General features: G+C 35.7%; 2 protein-coding genes across 2 annotated transcripts in view; one reads left to right on the top strand and one right to left on the bottom strand.

Moving 5' to 3' along the window:
• LOC111633174 (profilin-like) overlaps positions 1–8,464 on the bottom strand; it is a 47,354-nt gene extending 38,890 nt beyond the window's left edge. The window contains exon 1 of the mRNA XM_023377695.1: positions 8,217–8,464. Coding sequence (XP_023233463.1) covers positions 8,217–8,342 — 126 coding nt within the window. The 5' untranslated portion in view covers positions 8,343–8,464. The remainder of the gene's footprint in view (positions 1–8,216) is intronic.
• Positions 8,465–11,104: 2,640 nt separating this feature from the next.
• Positions 11,105–12,042, top strand: LOC111633187 (uncharacterized protein PF11_0207-like). The gene is made up of 2 exons (XM_023377712.1): positions 11,105–11,761; positions 11,830–12,042. The coding sequence occupies exons 1-2, from the start codon at positions 11,289–11,291 to the stop codon at positions 11,831–11,833; spliced, it is 477 nt and encodes a 158-aa protein (XP_023233480.1). The 5' UTR covers positions 11,105–11,288; the 3' UTR covers positions 11,834–12,042.
• Positions 12,043–20,655: the final 8,613 nt, after the last annotated feature.

Genomic DNA, 20,655 nt, shown 5'->3' with positions numbered 1-20,655 from the left:
AATTATGGAATCATACTTTGGTTTGTTATTAAAACACTACGTATTATATTTTAAATCTTCGCTAAAGAGGTTTGCGAAGAATCTTTTCTTGATTTTACTCACCAATTGGGTGCTTGCTTGCATTCTAGGATTTAAATTTATCTACGTAAAAAGAAGGAGTGGGGAAAGGAAGTGAAAGAAACAAATTTTTGAACTTTAACGATACGGAAGCCGTTAATGTGCAGATTACCTAGGTAATTTGAGAAATTGAACATTTTTGCAGCTTTAACGGATCACCCTAGTTAATCTGCAGATTAGCTAGGTAATGCACACATTAACGGATTTCGAGCTTTAGCGGTAACATATATAACCATTTGCTCTTCATGTAATGGATGATAAGTGGGCCACTACAGCCCAAAATCTTGTTGACAAACATGATTTTGTAAGCAAAGCATTGCAACTTAAACTTTTTGCTCACTGGCAACAATGGATATTTTCATTGCATTGACTGTTTTGCTTTTGGGTTCAAAATGAAGCACCCATGTCTCATCTGTAAGAATTCAATGATGAACATCTCCCTCATGCCAGCAGCAGTCCAAAATGTTTATGGGTAACCTTCTCCTGATGAGCTTTGTAATCAGACTTCAGTTCCTTTGATACCCACCTGATACAAATGCCTAAAGTATCCAATGTCATTGTGACAATGTTGTATACACAGCCATGGCTCATGTTGAATTTAGTAAGATAGCATCTGATTCTGGGGACTCCCTAATTCATGTATCAATTAGCATTGTGTGTCCAACATGAGGTTGTTGGGCAATCCAGATGGGTCTCACAGACCACATGTGCAGGGCCAGCAGTAGAGTTTATCTGCTTGGGGCAAGACATGCATTTGACACCCATTATCCCCCTACATAAAACAAAAAAAAAAAAAAAATAAGTTGTGTTTTAAAATACCATACCTATTAGAAGTGGGAAGAAATTTTTGAATGTTTTTAAATTTTACTTTTATTTAATACTTTAATTTCATATGCATTACTATGATAATTCAATGTTCATTATTTTCACTCACAAAAATTTATGAAAATTTGCCTCCTTGAGCAAATGACCAGTTTGCCCATGTGGCAGTGCCAGCCATGTACATATGTCTGCTTAAAATTACCATACCTATCTAATCTTACACCTTACGTTGGCTTAAACTGTCTTCAAAATTTAATGCAGGATGGTGGATCAATATGCTTTTTCTCACAAAAAAAAACACTTTGCTGCTCTTCAACAGTGCACTCTGAGCATTTACAACAGGGATAGTTTGTGGCACATTGTTGGCACATTAATGGTTCATATCTAGCCCATGGCCTTGATTTCCTTTTCTAAAAATCAATGTTTAGTATGCTTAACATCTTGTGGGGATTAAAACAAAAAATGTCAAGCATCTGTTTACACAAGCTGTAAAGACCAGACAACAAAAGCACCTTTTTTTAAATTACAGAATGTTTTGGTTTACTGAATAATAAATTGAATACAGCCCACAATACATCCATTTGACTGGTCCTTTGCTGCATTTGAGTTTGAAACCCCTGATTTACAATATTGCATACATGCATATAGCAGGATTGCCAACACTGAGTAATGTATGCTCCAGATAACTGTTTTGTAATATCAATATAATCCAGAAATTTTCTGGGAATCATCATTTTCATATCTTATTATGTGTGTGAAACCAATGTATCCCTGAAATTTTCTGGATAATATTAGGAAACAGTTATACTGAGAGTGCTTTTAGTTAATGACTTCTTCCTATTTTACATTGATAAAAAGAAACATTTCCTTTAGTCAATTCTGCAAAATCCAGGAAGTAAAAATTTTATATTGTTTACTGTCATAAGATAGAAGGGGAGGAAAAAATAATGTATTTACATAACTTAGAATTGTGATAATTTCTAGTCAGCATAGCTATATCAAGGTCAATATGCTAATATTTAAAATGAGCTTCCACAAAACACAATCACATTTCAATTAATACTTTCTGTAAGGATGAGACTAATTTTGTAGAAAAACTTAGAACACTCCCCTTCTTTGACCAAAAAAAATTCTTAAATTTGACAAACAAAACTAAACAAATTTCCACTAATATTGCACTAGATTATCAAAAGTCTGCTAAAATTAGTACACAACTGTCCTAAGTATGTCTTTCACTTAAGGAATAGTAATTTCTTTTACCTGAAGACAAGTTCATATCATTAGTATGAAAATATATGAATAATATTAATATTCAATTTGTACATTCATTTAGTTAATGTTTCAATTCAATAAAACAATAATCTATAAAAATACTGCCATGTTATAATCAAACAAGTGTTAATTTTAGTATTTCTTAATTGAATTGTTAACTTATAAGATTAAAAAATTTGTTAAAGTTAAGTATATGAGTGTTCTTTCACCACAAAAAATACCCACCTTAAAGAAAAAAAAAACAAAAATACAATATCAAAGTAATTAAACACAATTTAATCTAATAAAATCATCTGAAAACATAACAAATTGGCAATATATTTTTGATGCTTTTGTATAAAATATTAAAGCATAAAAACTTATCTGCACTTAATTATGGAATTTGAAACTGAAACAAACAAATGAAATGCAATCTCAAAACACACTACACTGATATGGATTTTTTTTCTGAATTTTATTTAAAAAGATCAAAACTTACCTCTACATGAAAAATTTTCTAGTAGTAAAGGAGAAAGTTTTGATTCTATAGTGTGAGCTGGACAAGAATGAAAACTTTAAAAAATGTTTGCAATTAAAAAAAAAAATTTAATTTAGACAGTCCAGATGACCATTGGCAAGATCTTCAAAAAAATAAATTGTTGACAACACAATGGCAATGGAAGCATTATGATCTAAGGTTGCCTACAGTGTCCAAAGAACACAGTCATAAAACTGCCAATGGTCAGGTGAGCACTTATGGATACTGGGGGAATTCCATACTATTAACTACAAATAAATTAATAATAATTTAATTCTTACCTATTGTAGAATTTTTTTTAAGAAAAAAAGCATTTTAATATGTTTGAATCTAGTTTGCTTCTTTTCTAGTCATAAATTTAACAAAAAAATGCAAGAGGCATTCTCTGTACATACGGCACAATATTGGATGTTGTCTTAGTATTCAAATTTATTTTTTTTATCATTTGAGAACTCAAATCTTACCCCATCTTATATATAATTAAAATTTGTGTGTGTGTGTGTATTTTATATATATATTAGTTAAGGGTGAAATCTTAGTAGTATTCAAGTAGAAGGCTTGTTTTTATCAACTATCACCATCAAGGGGAGACCATTTCTTGCATTGACTTTAGGAATTTTATTAAATTGATATGGATGAAATAAACATGTTTATAAAATAGAGCTATAAAAAGAAACTTTTTTTGTGATTACTTCCAAAACAAAGTAGTGTAAGGGGGAAATCACCCCAATAAAATTATTTGAATACTAAAATGATTATTTCAATGAATCAGTCAAAATTTAAAACATTAAATTTTTACAATTTTTCAGCTTTACTAAAATATAACCAAGAAGTGAATGTATAATATAAAAAGTCACTATTTCAACAATTTAAGAATTTCATTAATAATAAATAATTTTTTAGTGTTTAATTGATTTTGTAATGATACTAACGATAATGACAAGGAGTAGAACTCCCTTTGTAACAGGCAGTCGCCTTCTACTAATAAATTGGAATTTCAATCTTTGAATCTAATAATAATTAATTATTTTTGAAATTTATAAATGTAATATAAGTTTTTAAAAATAGTCAATGATGCATTATCTTAAATAAGTGTTCTTAAAAAAACAACAATTATTCATTGAGAGCAAATCAAGACAACTTAAAAACCATTTGGCTAATTCAAGTTTTTTTACATTATGTGATGGGAAACTGCTTACATGTAGTGCAATCTTTCCCAACAGGAAAAAATCATCTCTTCTGTGACAAAAATGTTTAGAGCATAATTTTGATTGTAGACCAAAGAAGTTTTTTGGGTTCAAAAATAGCAAGTGAATCTTCTAAACTGTTTCATTTATTTTTAATTTAAAATGATTATTTGAAAAACTAAAAATGAAACAAAAAAGGTCTGCATTTAAACTAGAATATTGAAAAGGAGATTTTATCCAAATTACAATGAATTACCATAAACAAGTTTTTTATCCATAATACAAAAAAAAAAAAACTATCAATCTCCAATACACTTTGATTTCCATCATATCAGGGTCAGAACTCTAGTCTATCTTTACTAATTGATTTCCATTAATCAACAAATTACATCAAGTTCATAACTTGTTATCCATAAAATTAAAAGAAAAATTTAATTTAAGCATGTATCAGTTTAACATATAGCAAATTATACAGTAGGTCTAATTATATTTTTATGATTTAATGGAGTTTTGTAAACAAAGCCAATTAATTACTACTAAATTGTTTTGTGCACGATTTTCAAAAGAAATTGTGCTTATTTGGGAGATATTTTCAGGACCCAAAATTATTCTGCACCTTGTCTGAAGACCTTAAGAAATTGGTATATCCATTTACCAAGAGGAACATAAAAGGATATTTGAACATATCAAAAAGGAACATTTGTCTTTCTACATTCATGGTTCTTTTATTTAAAAAAAAAGACAGGAAAATTAGAAAACTCATGGCTTCAGGAAAAAAATACAATTTATTCTTTTAGTTTTACTAAAAGATAACTGTTAAAGATATAACAAATAAAGATCATAATCAATCCAACAACAATTATTCTGATCTTATCAATCCATATTTACCCATTTTCTCAAGTGTTCATTCATTAAACAAATATTAAAACTACAACTACAAAACAGTTTTGTTTAAGCTTGTTCAAAACTTTAGTATGCACTTTCATCATGCATAAAAAAAGGTATTTTCTACTAGTAATATCTGTAGAATATTTATCAAATGAAATAATTTGTTTTATATCTATACAAATATTATAAAGAGGTAATGTTTGTATGTAAGTTTGTATGCAGCAGGTAATCTCCGAAACTACTCATCTGATTTCAAAAATTCTTTCACCAATATTTAGAATGGAACTTCAGGGTGGACATAGACTATATATTATTCTGTTAAACATTCATATAAATTAAAAGATATAATCTAGATTAAGGCTTTTATGTCCAACAGATGGCGCTACAAGTACGACGCCCTAAGTTTGCTTTTCTGAGAGGCATTATGCTTTTCTGTGAAAATGAACTAAAGCAGATCATCTTCTATCTATCTACATAAATAAAAATGTAATGTTCGTTTGTTCCTACCGATTCCTTTGAAATTTTGACGCAATGCTGCATTTGAATAAGCACGTGTTTTTATATAATATACATGTTGAAATTCAACCCCACTGAAGGAAGATGGTTAGGATTAAGGCTTACGGTAAAGAACTCTGCTTCTATTTATATTATTTTAGATGCGGGTTTTTGCATTTTTGATTGCGTTTTAGTAGGGTACGTCAACAGAATGTACACTAAGAAGAAATTTTTCAATATTCCCCCCGCGGGAGAGAGAGACAGGATTAAGGCTAACCATGAAGAACTTGGCTTCTATTATACTATTTTAGATGCGGGTTTTTGTGTTTTTGATTGCGTTTTAATAGGGTACGTCAAGAGAATGTACACTAAGAAGAAATTTTTTGAAAAATTCCCCCGATGGGGGAAGTGTTATAAATTTATAATAGATACATTTTGAACCACAACAACGCGTGGCGGGGTCTGCTAGTAGAAAATAAATTAAGAACTATCTCAAAAATCATTTCTACAGGAATATATATATATATATAAAGATAATTTTGATTCTTCCTATAGTATAGAAATGGCAGACTACAATAATAATTCAAGGGGTGAATCAGGTTTATAGGTGTTAATTAACAGTTTAATCAATAACAAATGTTAGACACACAAACTGTCTTAATCAGGCAACACAAGAATGAAAAATATTTAGAACAAACTATAGAACAATTTAAAATGTAGTAACATTAAAAACAATAACCATGACTTTTTTTTACATAAAATTGTGAAAGAATTATGTATATGCAGGTATTATCTTCATATACATATTTTATTACATCTTTGTTTTAAACAATAATGAAATAAAATAGGTATATATGTATATGTAGAAAAAACTGGGTGGTTACTTATCATTTTGCATGACAATTCTAAAAACTAGTCTATAGTTTGTCTGAACAGCTATATGTAATTTGCTATAAATTTTAAGGACTTATCACACCAGTTTTTCAACTGTGAATTAAAATTTAATGTCAAATACAAAAACACTTGAATTAAAACTGAGAAAGATGATATAGTCCAAAATGTACTGTACATACATATTGGTTTAATAAAATCTCAGTGTTTTCAAATTGAAAAGTTGTGGTATGACAAGTCTTTAAAATTTATAACAAATTACATATAGCTGTTCAGAAGATTTATTACAATATTGGACAAAAAGCAAATAATTATAGTTATAGTTTGTTCTGAATATTTTTCATTTTTCTTGTGTTGTCTGATAAAAACACAGTATATACTAAAATGTTAATTTCAGAAAATTAGTTTTATTACTTTTATATCCCTTATACAGTTGACCCCCCTATATCACTGTTGATTATTCCGTTTTATATGAATTCCATGTTGTACGAGTCACTTAGATTTTACAAATATGTGAGCCATTCACTGCCCGGCACATGTATTTGTAAAATCTAAGAGACTCGCACAACATGGAATTCATATAAAATGGAATAATCAACAGTGTTATAGGGGGGTGTCGACTGTAAATGAAACATTAACTTTTATCACACAACTTTGCTATTGCAGAAATTTATGGCATTTGTTATTTTAATTTTAAACATTATCAGAGCATATTATGTGTTACATATTCCCTATTCATTCTCTATTGTCAAAATTTAATAGTAAAAAGAAAAATGTTGTCAACCAACGATTAAAAACATCCTTACTTCATTGTAAAATAAAATAAAAAGTAATAAAATATTTAAGGCCAATATTTTTGATACCTTTAAGAAAACATTGGATGACTACTGTATAGTTTGTCAATTCTGAATTTTACTGTTTTATGATGTGCAACATCTATTAAACTTATTTGCTATTATGGCAAAGTCAATGTTTTTTTTTTTTAATGTTAATGACTCAAAATGCACATGCAAGAGGGGCTGACAATTTAAAATTACATTTAACAAAAAGCATACACTAACTGAAATCATTGTTTCTGCTAATGAATTTGTTTAAAGATATCTACTTTTGTTCAATTTAAATAAAAAAAAATAAAATAGAAATGTTAGCTTTTTTTAAATAAATAATCAAATACTTTTTAGTGGTTCAGCCTGCTAGTTTAATTGGATTAGATTAATTAATATTTTCTGATCTTGTGTAATAATTTATTTTTTCCAAAGAGGAAAAAAATTTCACAATTTAGAATTTTACATTTTCTCAGATCAGAAATAAAAAAAAAAAAAAACAGAATGCAAAAGACAGGATATGGAAAATTAAGACTGCATTACACATTGTTGAGATTTATATAAATCTCAACAAAGTGTAATTACCTTTTAGAAAATTAATGCAGAACAAAAGAAAAAATTTTACATATAATTAAAATTTATAAGAAATGTACGCGATAGTCAAAAATCAATTTAAAATAATTTGATATTTTTACGTTGCTAATAAAAATTTTAATACATCACAAGGTTCAATGCCACACCCAAAAACACCTTTAGCAAAATTTTATCTGTATTGTGCCAAGCTGTTCGTGTTCCAATTTTAACTTAAATACTTTTAATTACAGCGAATAATTTTACTGTCGATAGCTAAAAATTAAAAAAATTATCATCGTTTTAAACTTTTTTATTAAAAAGTATTAAAAGATAAGATATTTTCATTTAAGTTCGGAAATGAATTAATAATAAATAATAATGAATAATAAATAAAATGTCTATTACTGACTTCGATACAAAAACTATTATCAATGAAATTAATTTTTTTCTTGTTTTAAAATGTAATACGATTTAGAAAAGACATTATGTAATTGACTGTAATGATAAAAACGAAGCGAGATATTGCTACTTGGCCGGCACATAAAGACAAGGTTTGGAGGAATCGATTTTTATACATTACTATTAAAAACCTATCCGTTGGCTAAGACTAAAAGTAGGCTTAATTCTTACCGGTTTGGTATTTGCATCCTTTTCGTACTTTGCCCAAATAGCTCCATCTTGTAATCCACCGATAGCAGATACCTTACACGAAACTTGGGCACATATCTGGTTGTCAACGTAAGTTTGCCAAGACATATTTTCAGGTTTTAATTCAGAAAGGAATCAATCCAAACGAAACCTCCTCTGTTCACCAACTCGAACTAGACGGCTTCCAGCAACAAAGCGAGAATCGCCGACGGTTAGTCACACTTATATATTCTTCCGCCGACTAATTATATTTTATTAAATCAACTTGTTCGATATAAGTAAACGTCTATTCACTTATATCGAAAATTATTTTATAAATTGTATTAATTCGTCTAACTATAAATGGAAATATTTATTTAAAATGTATTTTTTTCAAATATTGTCAGCGCAATAACACAACCGAATAATTCCCTATTAAAGGCAATGACATCATCTTCGATACGAACAGCGACATCTACTGAAGAAAATTTATGCTATAATGAAATTTGAAATGTTTTAAATGAGGAAAAAGTTAGTTTTCTCTCGACTGATTCGTTGATCATTTTTAGTTTTAGGCAGGCTGACAAACTATTTTTAAATTCGTAGGGACGTGACATTACGCATGACTGAAAGACTATTTTGGCCCATGTAGATACAATTAAATGAATCGATTGAATAGCTGAAATGTCTTAGATGCGTATTTGTGCTTTGATTGACTCCGGTTTCGAATCCGAATTGGATTCTCGACAATTTTTGCAGATATTTATTTTTATTGACAAGACTATGTCTTGTTTATAAAATCGTACTGCCGTTTTATGTTACCAATTTAGAGGTATACAGGAGTACATGTCGAAAGTTGATATTTGGCACAGAGTATTAGGTGCCCAAATCATTTGCGCATAAAAAAAATCCAGACGCGTAGGTAGTCAGGGGACCGAGAACCAAGTCAAAATAAAATACAAAATAGCGGCCCTCTTCTACAAACAGGCAAAACAGGCACCTCACCCCAACGAAGTCATGTCGGGGAGAGTACCACCCACAGTCAATCTAAGAAGTGAACTCTGACCTTAGGACCGAACACGTAGTTTCTTCTATGTTAAATAAAATTTGTAATCTAATTTTGTAAATTTGGGATTGCTTCAAATATGACATTAAAACAGGGTGTCGTTACAAGTAGATTTTTTAACATTATCTAGTATAGTAAAATCGTGGAACCAATAAAAATTTGGCGTTATATTAGGATTGTCGTTACACCCGATGACGTTATAATCGGGTTAAACTGTATATTGTTTGTGCAAAATAAAAAAATAATTTCGGACGATACAATAGCCACGATTATTTTTTCAAAAACGGGAAATTTTCGTTACGCATCGACAAAAATTCAACTCGAGCCGACACGCAACGAAGAGAAATTTCGAAATTGGATAGGTTAATTTCATCGAAAATGTATCGTGGCCGGCGAAGTTTGAACGATCGCGCCCAAAAGCAGAGATAACAAAGAAGATTGGAGAATGAGAACGAGACCCGCCTTGAGCGTCAAAGTGATTCAGCTTAGTAGTGAGTCTCCGAGACATAAGTCTTGTCCCAAATACGGTTTTGCCGTTTTACTTGTTGTAACTCAAATCATTCGCCGCCTTATTGTGCTTTTGGTCAAACCGATGAGCATCTTGAAAAAAAAAAAATCTCTAAATTCTGCATGGCGAAAAATGTAAAATAAATATGAAGTTTCGTCCATGTCTATGCAATTCACGTTTATTTCTTCTTAAAAAATTCATCAAAACGTTAAATTTCTAAATAATCAATATTTGTATTATATTACCAAATTTAAGGAATTAAATTTTTGTTGTTTCTATTATTTGCGTGGGCGGTTCTGTTTTTCAGCACCTTATCGCTACCAATTATCAGCGTAAACAAATCCACATAACCATAGTGGTTATATGGTTATAGAAAAAAGACTATTTTAGTATCAGCAGCGGCCCTAGGATTTGTGAGGCTATGGCAAAATTTATTTTTGAGATCCATTAAAAGTGCGATGGAGATAGAGGGTAGATTTATTTAGAACAACAACAATACAAGCATTTTAAATATAGAAACAAATGGTAAAAACACAGTAAAGTAATAAAAATATGTACCAGTACAATAATTTTACAATGAATTGGAAAATTCAATATAACTAGAGAAATATGCGTATATAACTGCTCTTCTGTATTTAGCAAGCTGAATTCATGAATTACAGAGAAAAAATCCAGTTCTACAACAATAGAGGAAAAGGTGGTATTATGGAACTCCTCCATTTCAAACTGATAATAAAGGCGAACTGTAGCGGATTGTGGCTGAACTGTACTAGGCAGATATCCATATCAAGGGGAAAACCCGTTTCACTTCAGTTAAACGGTTGTCCGTAGTGAATTAGCATACTGTATTTGTGTTTTTCGAAATTCGAAAGTTTTGAATGGTAAGTAAATTTAATTCTTTCTAAAATATAAATCGTGCAGTTGTAGGTTCACTGGTGCATGTATTCCGTTCCAGAGACTTAGGGGTACATATTAATCTGTGTGATATTCACGTTTTTTAAAGTTTGGTCTTGACAGACATGAGTTAATTCAAGATGGCGATGCGTGAAATACGGACCCCATTGGTGCTTTTAATATGGAACCAACTCCTCTGGGAACACAACTCCTCCAAACTCTCTTTGCAAGCAGACATTCGTCCGGAGCAATTTGGAAAAAGACACTAGGTAGAAAGTCAATTCTTCCTGAGAATATCGAAAAAGAGCTGCTGGAATATATATTGTCGTGCAGGCTCTAGAAAAAGACTAGCACCATGATGCGGAGAGTGACGAAAACAAAAAAATGAATGTTTTTGAGAAAGAGAAGAAGAAAAAAGAACAGTTCGAAAAATTAGGACGTTCGAAAAGATTTGTGTTTTTCTTTTAACGAGTTATATAACGTTTTTGTTATTTAGTGTATCTAAGTAAAAGTGTCAGTTTCGGTAAACTGTGTTCTGAATTTATATCCCGAGCCCCATAGCTCGTAACAAATTGGTGTCAGGAGTGCGATGTAAATCATTCCGGTTATGCCGAAAGAAGACACTGAAGGGATTCGTACACGAAGTCAACAGCGACAACAGGCGATGGATCAGCGACGTTTTAGTGAATCTTCTGATTGGACATTAGATGGTCAGCAAACAACTGACTCTGTTTTAACCGCCAGCACCACTGGCGCTACTCCAGCACCTGCTATGCTTGATTTATCTGTATTGTTGACGGCGTTGCAAGAGCAGACCAATCAGTTGAAAAATATGCAAGAGCAGGCACGTCAAATGAAAGAAGAACTCCAGCGAGGCCAAGAAGAGCAGGCACGTCAAATGAAAGAAGAACTCCAGCGAGGCCAAGAAGAGCAGGCACGTCAACTGAAGGAACTGCATGCAACGATTGGCAGCGATTTAAAGGTAATCAAGGAGCAGGTTGAGCACCATGAAGAGCAGGTACAACGGCATGAGAATCGAATTTCCAAAGCTGAAGTGAAGATCACAGATGTTGAGAAAGCTTTGGTCAAGCTCATATCTGAGACTGGGAATGCCACTCCCGTTATAGCTACACCGGCAGTACATGGATTTAAAGTACCGCCTTTCGACGGGACATCTTCATGGTCGGCTTATAAAATTCAGTTTGAAGCCGTGGTGAGGATGAATGGATGGACTAAAGCACAGGCCATGACAGCACTCACGTTGGCCCTCCGCGATCAGGCCTTGACTATACTAGAGGCCCTCAGTAAGGATGTCACTTATGACCAACTGGTGGAGGCATTGGAGTCCAGATATGGAGACAAGCATCTTGAGCACGTGTATCGGGCGCAGCTTAAGGACCGTGCGCAACGTAGTGCCGAGACTCTACAGTGCTGGGCATTGGAAGTTGAGAAGCTGGTCCGAAAAGCGTATCAGTCTTCACCTGCATTGGTTGAGGGACTACTTGTACAAGCGTTCATAGATGGAATACGCGATGTAGAAGTTCGAGCAGCTGTCAGATTGGGACATCATGAAACTCTGAAGGATGCTTTGGCCCATGCTTTGGAGGTGGAGGCAGTAAGACGCGATGATCGATCCCATCATGTTAGGGAGGTTGTAATGACAGGTCCCCAGTGTTACTACTGTAAAGCCAGGGGACACCTGCAGATGAATTGCCCAAAGCGAGGGCACTTTGGGAGAGACCGAACGGAGGATGGACTTCAGAAGCTAGAGGTGACTGATACCACCACCCAGCTGCAGTGGCAGCAGGGAAACGAGTAAGTGCCAGGACTGCGGGGCGGGTGCTGGCTGGTTTTGAGGGAGCCCCAGAAATCTCGATCTCCCAAGCCCACGATGGAAATAGCCTGATTATTCAAGGCGAAATTAACGGAACACCATGTAAGCTGACATTGGACACTGGAGCTTCTCGCACGGTCATCAGTTCTCGACTGGCAAATCAGTTTCTTGGGGACTACTTCAGTGGACATGATCGTATTCGTCTTATAACAGCGACCGGTCAGCACATATCCGTCCGAGGCGAGAAGGAGGTGGAATTGCAACTAGGCAACAAGATTTATCGGCATAAGGTTATCATTGCCGATATAAGGGACGATTGCATTCTGGGCTTGGACTTCATGAAGGAACATCATTGTGAGATTGATGTCAAGCAGGGAATCTTAAAATGCGGTTCAGCAGAACTTTTTATGGACGGTGCATCGTCGGGTAAAGTGCGCTGCTTAAATAAGATTGTTCTTCCTCCAAGGTCAGAAACTATCGTACCAGTAAGACTACCAGATAACTCTGGTCAGAAGAATCGTTGTGTCCTCGTAGAGGATTTAGACAGCAGTTTACCATGGAAGATGGCACGAACCTTGGTGAGGGCCACTAACGTTTCGGCAGTACGTGTTCTAAATCCGGGTGATAGAGAACAGGTTGTTGGAAAAGGCACTATAATGGGCACCTGTGAAGAAGTTGCTTGGATGCGTAAATGCCAAGAACAACCTACTGCGACCAACATGAAACATTCCGCGATCAATGTGTCAACGCTTCTAGAGGAATGTCGTAAGGATTTGTCGGAAGAGGAACTAAAGAAAGCTAAAAAGATGTTGCTTCGATATGCCGACATTTTCTCGTCAAGCGACGCTGATATAGGGAAGACGGAATTGGTTCGGCACAAAATAAATACAGGGAATGAGTTACCGATCCGTCAGCGACCGAGAAGGCCACCGATGGCACGTGAACAAGAGGTGGATGCCATGATTCAGGGAATGGTAAGGAATGGCATTATAGAGCCCTCATCTAGTCCATGGTGTTCACCTGTGGTCCTGGTAAAGAAGAAGGATGGCAGCATGCGTTTCTGTGTGGACTATCGTCGACTGAACAACGTTACGAAGAAGGACAGCTATCCACTGCCAAGGATCGACGACACATTGGATACGCTGACAGGAATGAAGTGGTTCACTACCCTGGACCTAAAAAGTGGCTACTGGCAGGTGGAAATAGACCCTAGAGACAAAGAGAAGACTGCATTTTCCACAGGAAAGGGTTTGTGGCAATTCAAGGTCATGCCCTTTGGGCTGTGCAATGCCCCAGCTACTTTCGAAAGACTTATGGAGCTAGTACTCACTGGATTGAGTGGGGATGCCTGTCTTGTCTATTTGGATGATATAATTATCGTGGGCCGCACATTTGAGGATCATCTTCGAAACCTGGAACGAGTGTTATTGAAAATACGAGGAGCTAATCTCAAATTGAGCCCGAAAAAATGCGCCTTCTTTAGACGGCAAGTTAAATTCTTGGGACATGTTGTCTCGGAAAAGGGGGTGCAGACAGACCCGGATAAAATCGTCGCCGTAAAAGATTGGCCAGTTCCAAACGACAAAACAGGAGTTAGAGCTTTCTTGGGCTTATGCTCCTACTATCGTCGGTTTGTGAAGGATTTTGCTGATATTGCCAAACCACTGCATAAACTTACTGAAGAGAAGACACGATTCTGCTGGGACGAGGGTTGTGATATTGCATTCCAGGAATTAAAGGAGCGTCTGTGCAACACGCCAATTTTGGGCTACCCTGACACTGGAAATGACTTTGTAGTTGACACAGATGCGAGTAACACGGGGATCGGCGGAGTTTTGTCGCAACGAAAAGGAGATCAAGAATCGGTTATAGCCTACTTCAGCAAAGTCTTATCCAAACCGGAAAGAAATTACTGCGTGACGAGAAGGGAATTACTTGCCGTAGTTAAAACCTTGCAACATTTTAGCAACTACTTGCTTGGACGAAGATTCCGCTTGCGTACAGACCATGCTGCGTTAAAGTGGCTTTTGCATTTCAAGAATCCAGAAGGACAAGTAGCAAGGTGGATAGAGCTGCTACAGGAGTATGACTTCGTGATTGAACATCGTAAAGGGAAAATGCATGGTAATGCTGACGCCTTGTCGAGAAGGCCTTGTGTGGATGACTGTAAGCACTGTGTCAGACAAGAGGCTAAAGAAATTGTTCCTGTGCAAATGCTGAAAATGGAGATTGGTAACGAGTGGAAGGAAACTTTACAACAGGCTCAGGAAAAGGACGCACACATTAAGCCGATCCTCGAATGGTTGAAGGCTGATGCTCCTAGGCCTAACTGGAGCGATGTTGCAGCTATGAGTCCAGTTACAAAAAGCTACTGGGCACAATGGGACAGCTTGACCATACAGGACGGGATATTGTGCCGTAAGTGGGAAAATACCCGAGGAGACAGCTACCATCTGCAAATGGTTGTTCCCAAAGGAAAAGTTCCAGAGGTCCTAAAACTGTACCACGACGGCTGCTCTGGAGGCCATATGGGGGTGAAGAGAACCTTACTGAAAATCCGAGAGAGATTTTATTGGATCCACTGTCGTGATGATGTGGAAGAATGGTGCCGCAGATGTACCAGTTGCGCGGCCGTGAAGGGACCTCAAACTCGCAGTAGAGGTGCATTAAGGGTGTACAATGTTGGAGCCCCATGGCAACGAATAGCGTTAGATGTTGCGGGACCGTTTCCTGAAAGTGAAAATAGAAACCGGTACTTCATGGTTGTCATGGACTACTTTACTAAATGGCCAGAGGTTTTCGCCATTCCCAACCAAGAAGCTGTAACTGTGGCCGATAAATTAGTCCACGAAGTATTCTGTCAGTTTGGAGTACCCTTAGAGATTCACAGTGATCAAGGCAGGAATTTCGAGTCCCAAATATTTCGGGAGAAATGCCGTGTGATGGGTACCCACAAAACCAGAACCACCTCGTATCATCCACAATCCGACGGGATGGTGGAACGATTTAATCAGACGTTGGAAAGGTACCTGGCAAAAGTCATAGAGACTCGGCAACGAGACTGGGACCAACACATTCAACCATTTTTGTTGGCATACCGAAGCGCGGTCCATGAAAGTACGTCTGTGACGCCAGCCTTTGCAAACTTTGGAAGAGAACTACGATTGCCCGCAGATTTAATTACCGGCACCCCGCCTGATAGTCCACGTAGCATGACTGACTATGCGGACGATTTACGTCATAAGATGAATGACGTATATGACCACATCCGACAGTCAGGTCAACAAATGTCTGAAAAGATGAAGACCCGATATGACCGCAAGGTGAACAATCAAGGCTTCGAAGAGGGGTCCCTAGTGTGGTTACATAACCCTGCGCGCAGCAATGGGAAGTCCCCTAAATTACAGCCGAAGTGGGACGGGCCATATCGTGTCGTGACCAGAATTAACGATGTCACCTACCGAATACAGAAGAGGTTGAGAACTGCACCTAAGATTGTTCATGTGGATCGTTTGGCGCGGTACTATGGATCTAACGATGCTCGGGACGAGCATGCCTTAAGAGGAGGGCAGTGTCGCTCCGGCTCTAGAAAAAGACTAGCACCATGATGCGGAGAGTGACGAAAACAAAAAAAAAAGAATGTTTTTGAAAAAGAGAAGAAGAAAAAAGAACAGTTCGAAAAATTAGGACGTTCGAAAAGATTTGTTTTTTTCTTTTAACGAGTTATATAACGTTTTTGTTATTTAGTGTATCTAAGTAAAAGTGTCAGTTTCGGTAAACTGTGTTCTGAATTTATATCCCGAGCCCCATAGCTCGTAACAANGTGTAGTTGTAGGTTCACTGGTGCATGTATTCCGTTCCAGAGACTTAGGGGTACATATTAATCTGTGTGATATTCACGTTTTTTAAAGTTTGGTCTTGACAGACATGAGTTAATTCAAGATGGCGATGCGTGAAATACGGACCCCATTGGTGCTTTTAATATGGAACCAACTCCTCTGGGAACACAACTCCTCCAAACTCTCTTTGCAAGCAGACATTCGTCCGGAGCAATTTGGAAAAAGACACTAGGTAGAAAGTCAATTCTTCCTGAGAATATCGAAAAAGAGCTGCTGGAATATATATTGTCGTGCAGGCTCTAGAAAAAGACTAGCACCATGATGCGGAGAGTGACGAAAACAAAAAAATGAATGTTTTTGAGAAAGAGAAGAAGAAAAAAGAACAGTTCGAAAAATTAGGACGTTCGAAAAGATTTGTGTTTTTCTTTTAACGAGTTATATAACGTTTTTGTTATTTAGTGTATCTAAGTAAAAGTGTCAGTTTCGGTAAACTGTGTTCTGAATTTATATCCCGAGCCCCATAGCTCGTAACAAATTAGTGTCAGGAATGCGATGTAAATCATTCCGGTTATGCCGAAAGAAGACACTGAAGGGATTCGTACACGAAGTCAACAGCGACAACAGGCAATGGATCAGCGACGTTTTAGTGAATCTTCTGATTGGACATTAGATGGTCAGCAAACAACTGACTCTGTTTTAACCGCCAGCACCACTGGCGCTACTCCAGCACCTGCTATNCCCATACTTATAATTACACTAGCGAAAAATCCAATTAGGAACATTTAGTTTAATAGTTGCCAGTACTTTTCGCACAAAAAATGTGAGTGTAGTTATGATACCTTGTTTACAATTCACTATAATGTAATTGGGATTCCATAATACCACCTTCTCCTCTATTTCTTTCAATGGACAAGATCGAAAGTGAGGCGGCCGAATAATTGTAACCTAGCGCTGCATCTGAAAATCCGGATGACGCTATAAAAACACGTGCAAGCCGTCCGCCATATTCTTCTTTCCTCTCGCGGCTACGCTACTCACGACGAGTGGATGTGCTGTACCGACGCATGCTTGTAACCGATCGAGCTTTACTCAATAAGTGTAAAACAAAATCTTGTACATGATTGTAAATAAATTTTCATGGAGAGATATAAAGCTTCGGATATTTTATATAATCAACGAACACTCAAGTGGTGCATCAACCACCACAGAAAGTATTATTAAGCGTATGATGCTACGACCTGAAGGACACATATATACATATGAGTTAGCTGCCTGGCTCGTGTAACTTCATGTAACTACATCTCTCGAAACATTTCACTGTGTGGACTAATGTGTGCTGAAGATCCCTAAAGTTTGATATCAAAATCAAAGTGAAGACACAATGGTTGCGTTCAGACTTAACCGTTCCAATTGACTTTAGCGGTAACAGGTATGTGCCGATCTTGTATCTGTTACAGAAGAGAAATTTTTGTCAAAAGGAAGGCAATTTCAAAAACTTGATCAGTTTTAACTTTGAAAATGATAAAACTGTGAGGATCCGGAAATGTCCCGGAAGCACACTAATATCCAAAACCCACTAAATTTGTTAATATTGTAAAATATAATTTTTGTCCATAAAATGAAATATTAATAATAATAGAAAAAACCTTTTCTCAGAAAATCGACAAAGGAAAACTAGACAATGTAAGTCGTAAGATCAACTATCTTCGGTTGTGATCGGATTAAATATCGATTTTCACTCACTCCGCGATCTGGGTTCATCAGATCTCGTTATACTACGTTCGCACACAATCCACAACTCACTTCGATCTCGATTTATCTACAATCTGGATTGTGACTGTCGCTAGTCGAACGTCGTGCTGTTCGCGCAGGCAGTCCGCTCAAGAAGAACCTGACTATTACACGCGATCATAAAATTGACGTAACTACGCGGTAAGTCACAAACACCAACAAACAAAATGGATGTTTTGGTTAGAAATAAATACTTTTTCTTGCCATATATCTAATAATAGACAGATGTCGTCGACTCTCCAGATGTCTTTTTTATTTCTCTGTCGATAGCCCGACACGTGTTCCGCAGCCATCTTGTATTTTCTCGCGCGCATGGGATTATAGAATCTCTCTTATGACTGGATCTAGTTTCGAGAACTCTCTCCAGTCGATCGCGATTAAGCCTCGTTTCAGTCGAGATTGAAACGGTTGATAGCGTTCGCACCACGGAACACTCTCCGACCTTAGTCACAATCTAGATCGAAATGCTCAGTGCGAACGGGGTATAACACTGCCGACGAGGGACGAAAAAGTCCGAAATACAAGAATATATTATCAATATATACAGGTGCAGTTAAAAGTTTATTCTGTTAGACCAAGAAACTGATTCAATCTCTAATTTCATCCGCAAGTTATATCAGTATAATTAGTTCTATTAATAGTAGACTATAGTCACAACAGACTAATATTTATGTTAAAAAATAAATTTTATTCATTGAAATAACGATTATCCAAAATATCCAGTTATTTTGATGTAACAGTTCAATTTTGTCTCTTGATAAATTTTTGATTTCGTGTCCTAAACTGGATCCAAATTATTTCTGTTTTGTTTAGATTTAAGGGCAGAAGAGGGCAGATATAAGCATTGCTAAAATTAGAAGTGGGTGGAAAGGATTGTCGTTATAAGACGATTCTTTTCTTTCAATAGGTTCACTTGTCCGTTCCTCTATTTCGATCTTTCTTTCCGGTTCGCGATTTCCTTCGTCGTCGGCACATCTCGATCTCTTTCTGTTATTCATCTTGACTTCTGTTTCAATCTCTTCTACAATATTATCATCATGTCCATCTCGTTTTCTTGGTAATCCGAATACCCGGGTCTTTCTTGTATAACCAACGTTTTCGATTTGGGATTTTTCAATCTCGCTCCTGCACGAATTCCTTTGTCCGGGTTAAAGGAGAAAGTTTGACGTCTGCAAACATTTTCAGATCTTACGAACGAAACTAGAAGAGACTTTTTTCTCACATATCTTTTCCATTCTGTTTTTGATCTTTCGATGTAAGGCTTCTTAGTTTCGAATTCCAGTTGTCTCCACCTTTTCCCCAATATCTTGGCCGCTTCTGTCACTCTCCTTACTTCTGCTGCTCTAAGTTCTAGAAGATTGTCGACGTAATACAAATGAAGGAGGACATCGATCTCTTGGGATGGCTCTTTCTTCCTCTTTCTCTCTGCATTCTCGGTGACGTCCTTCTTGGCACAGAGGAGCGAGTTTCGAGTCCATTGTCTTCATTTATTGTCGCCATATTTTCCTTTTAATATCTACCGAAATTTTTATTACTGGAAACAAAGGAATCTCTAACAATTACGTAAATATTGTAGAAAAGAATCGTTACATTTTAACTGAAATACGTCGTTTTTGCTTAATTGTGTGACGTTAATTCCAAAAAAGTATTGTAATTAATAATTCTGTCACCCACTCATTATACTCTGTAAAATATGCATTATAAATCCGATAGACTATTTTGCCTATCCAATTTTTCGCTACTTGTCACCGAATTTTCAGATACGCTAGATTAATGCGGGTCATTAAATTCTGGACTTTATTATAAAATAATGCAAGAACAGTTTATTAATTGAAGAAGATACAAAATTCAAATTAATTTAAGATTCTCAACCACTTGCACTTGTTTCGTCTTTGCTCGATTGTTGTTTATTCTTGACACGCTGAATGATGAATCAATTATTATTTTCCTCACTCTACTAAGAGCACCTGTCACTTTTCTCTGACGCTATGTCCATAACATTTTTTGTTCGTGTGTTGCGTTGTCGTAAATTAGACAACGCAACACACGAACAAAAAATGTTATGGAACACGATCCTGGGGATGCCTCCCGGGAGGTCATTTAAGGATATTCAGACGTTACAGAAAACCCGGAAAACTCTACGTGGCCAGCTCGTCATGGCGAGAACTTTTTTTCTGCAAAGTGATTAATTAATGTATTTTATCATAAAAATAGCTTGTTGTTGATTCTATCATAGTATTTAAAAGCTCTTTTTCTATTGAAATCAACGCCAATGACAACAATCTTTCCTCTAACCAAGTGTTCTTTGCAAATGTATGAATTCATTTCATGGTTGAAACACTGCGCTCAACAGACACACTCGTGTATGGTACCATAAAAATTAATGATATTAAATCATATAATTCTTTTAGTACATATTTGTTCAGATCGTCATTAATTATAATACTTTTTATGTCTATAAGTGACTTGACAATAGAGTCTGGACATGAATATAAATATTTCGATACACT

This window comes from Centruroides sculpturatus, unplaced genomic scaffold (assembly GCF_000671375.1).
Source record: "Centruroides sculpturatus isolate CEXI.00-Female unplaced genomic scaffold, Cexi_2.0 scaffold594, whole genome shotgun sequence".
In the NCBI taxonomy this organism is placed as follows: Eukaryota; Metazoa; Arthropoda; class Arachnida; order Scorpiones; family Buthidae; genus Centruroides; species Centruroides sculpturatus.
Note: the sequence above shows the minus strand (reverse complement) of the source record. Positions and strands in the feature narration are given on the sequence as shown.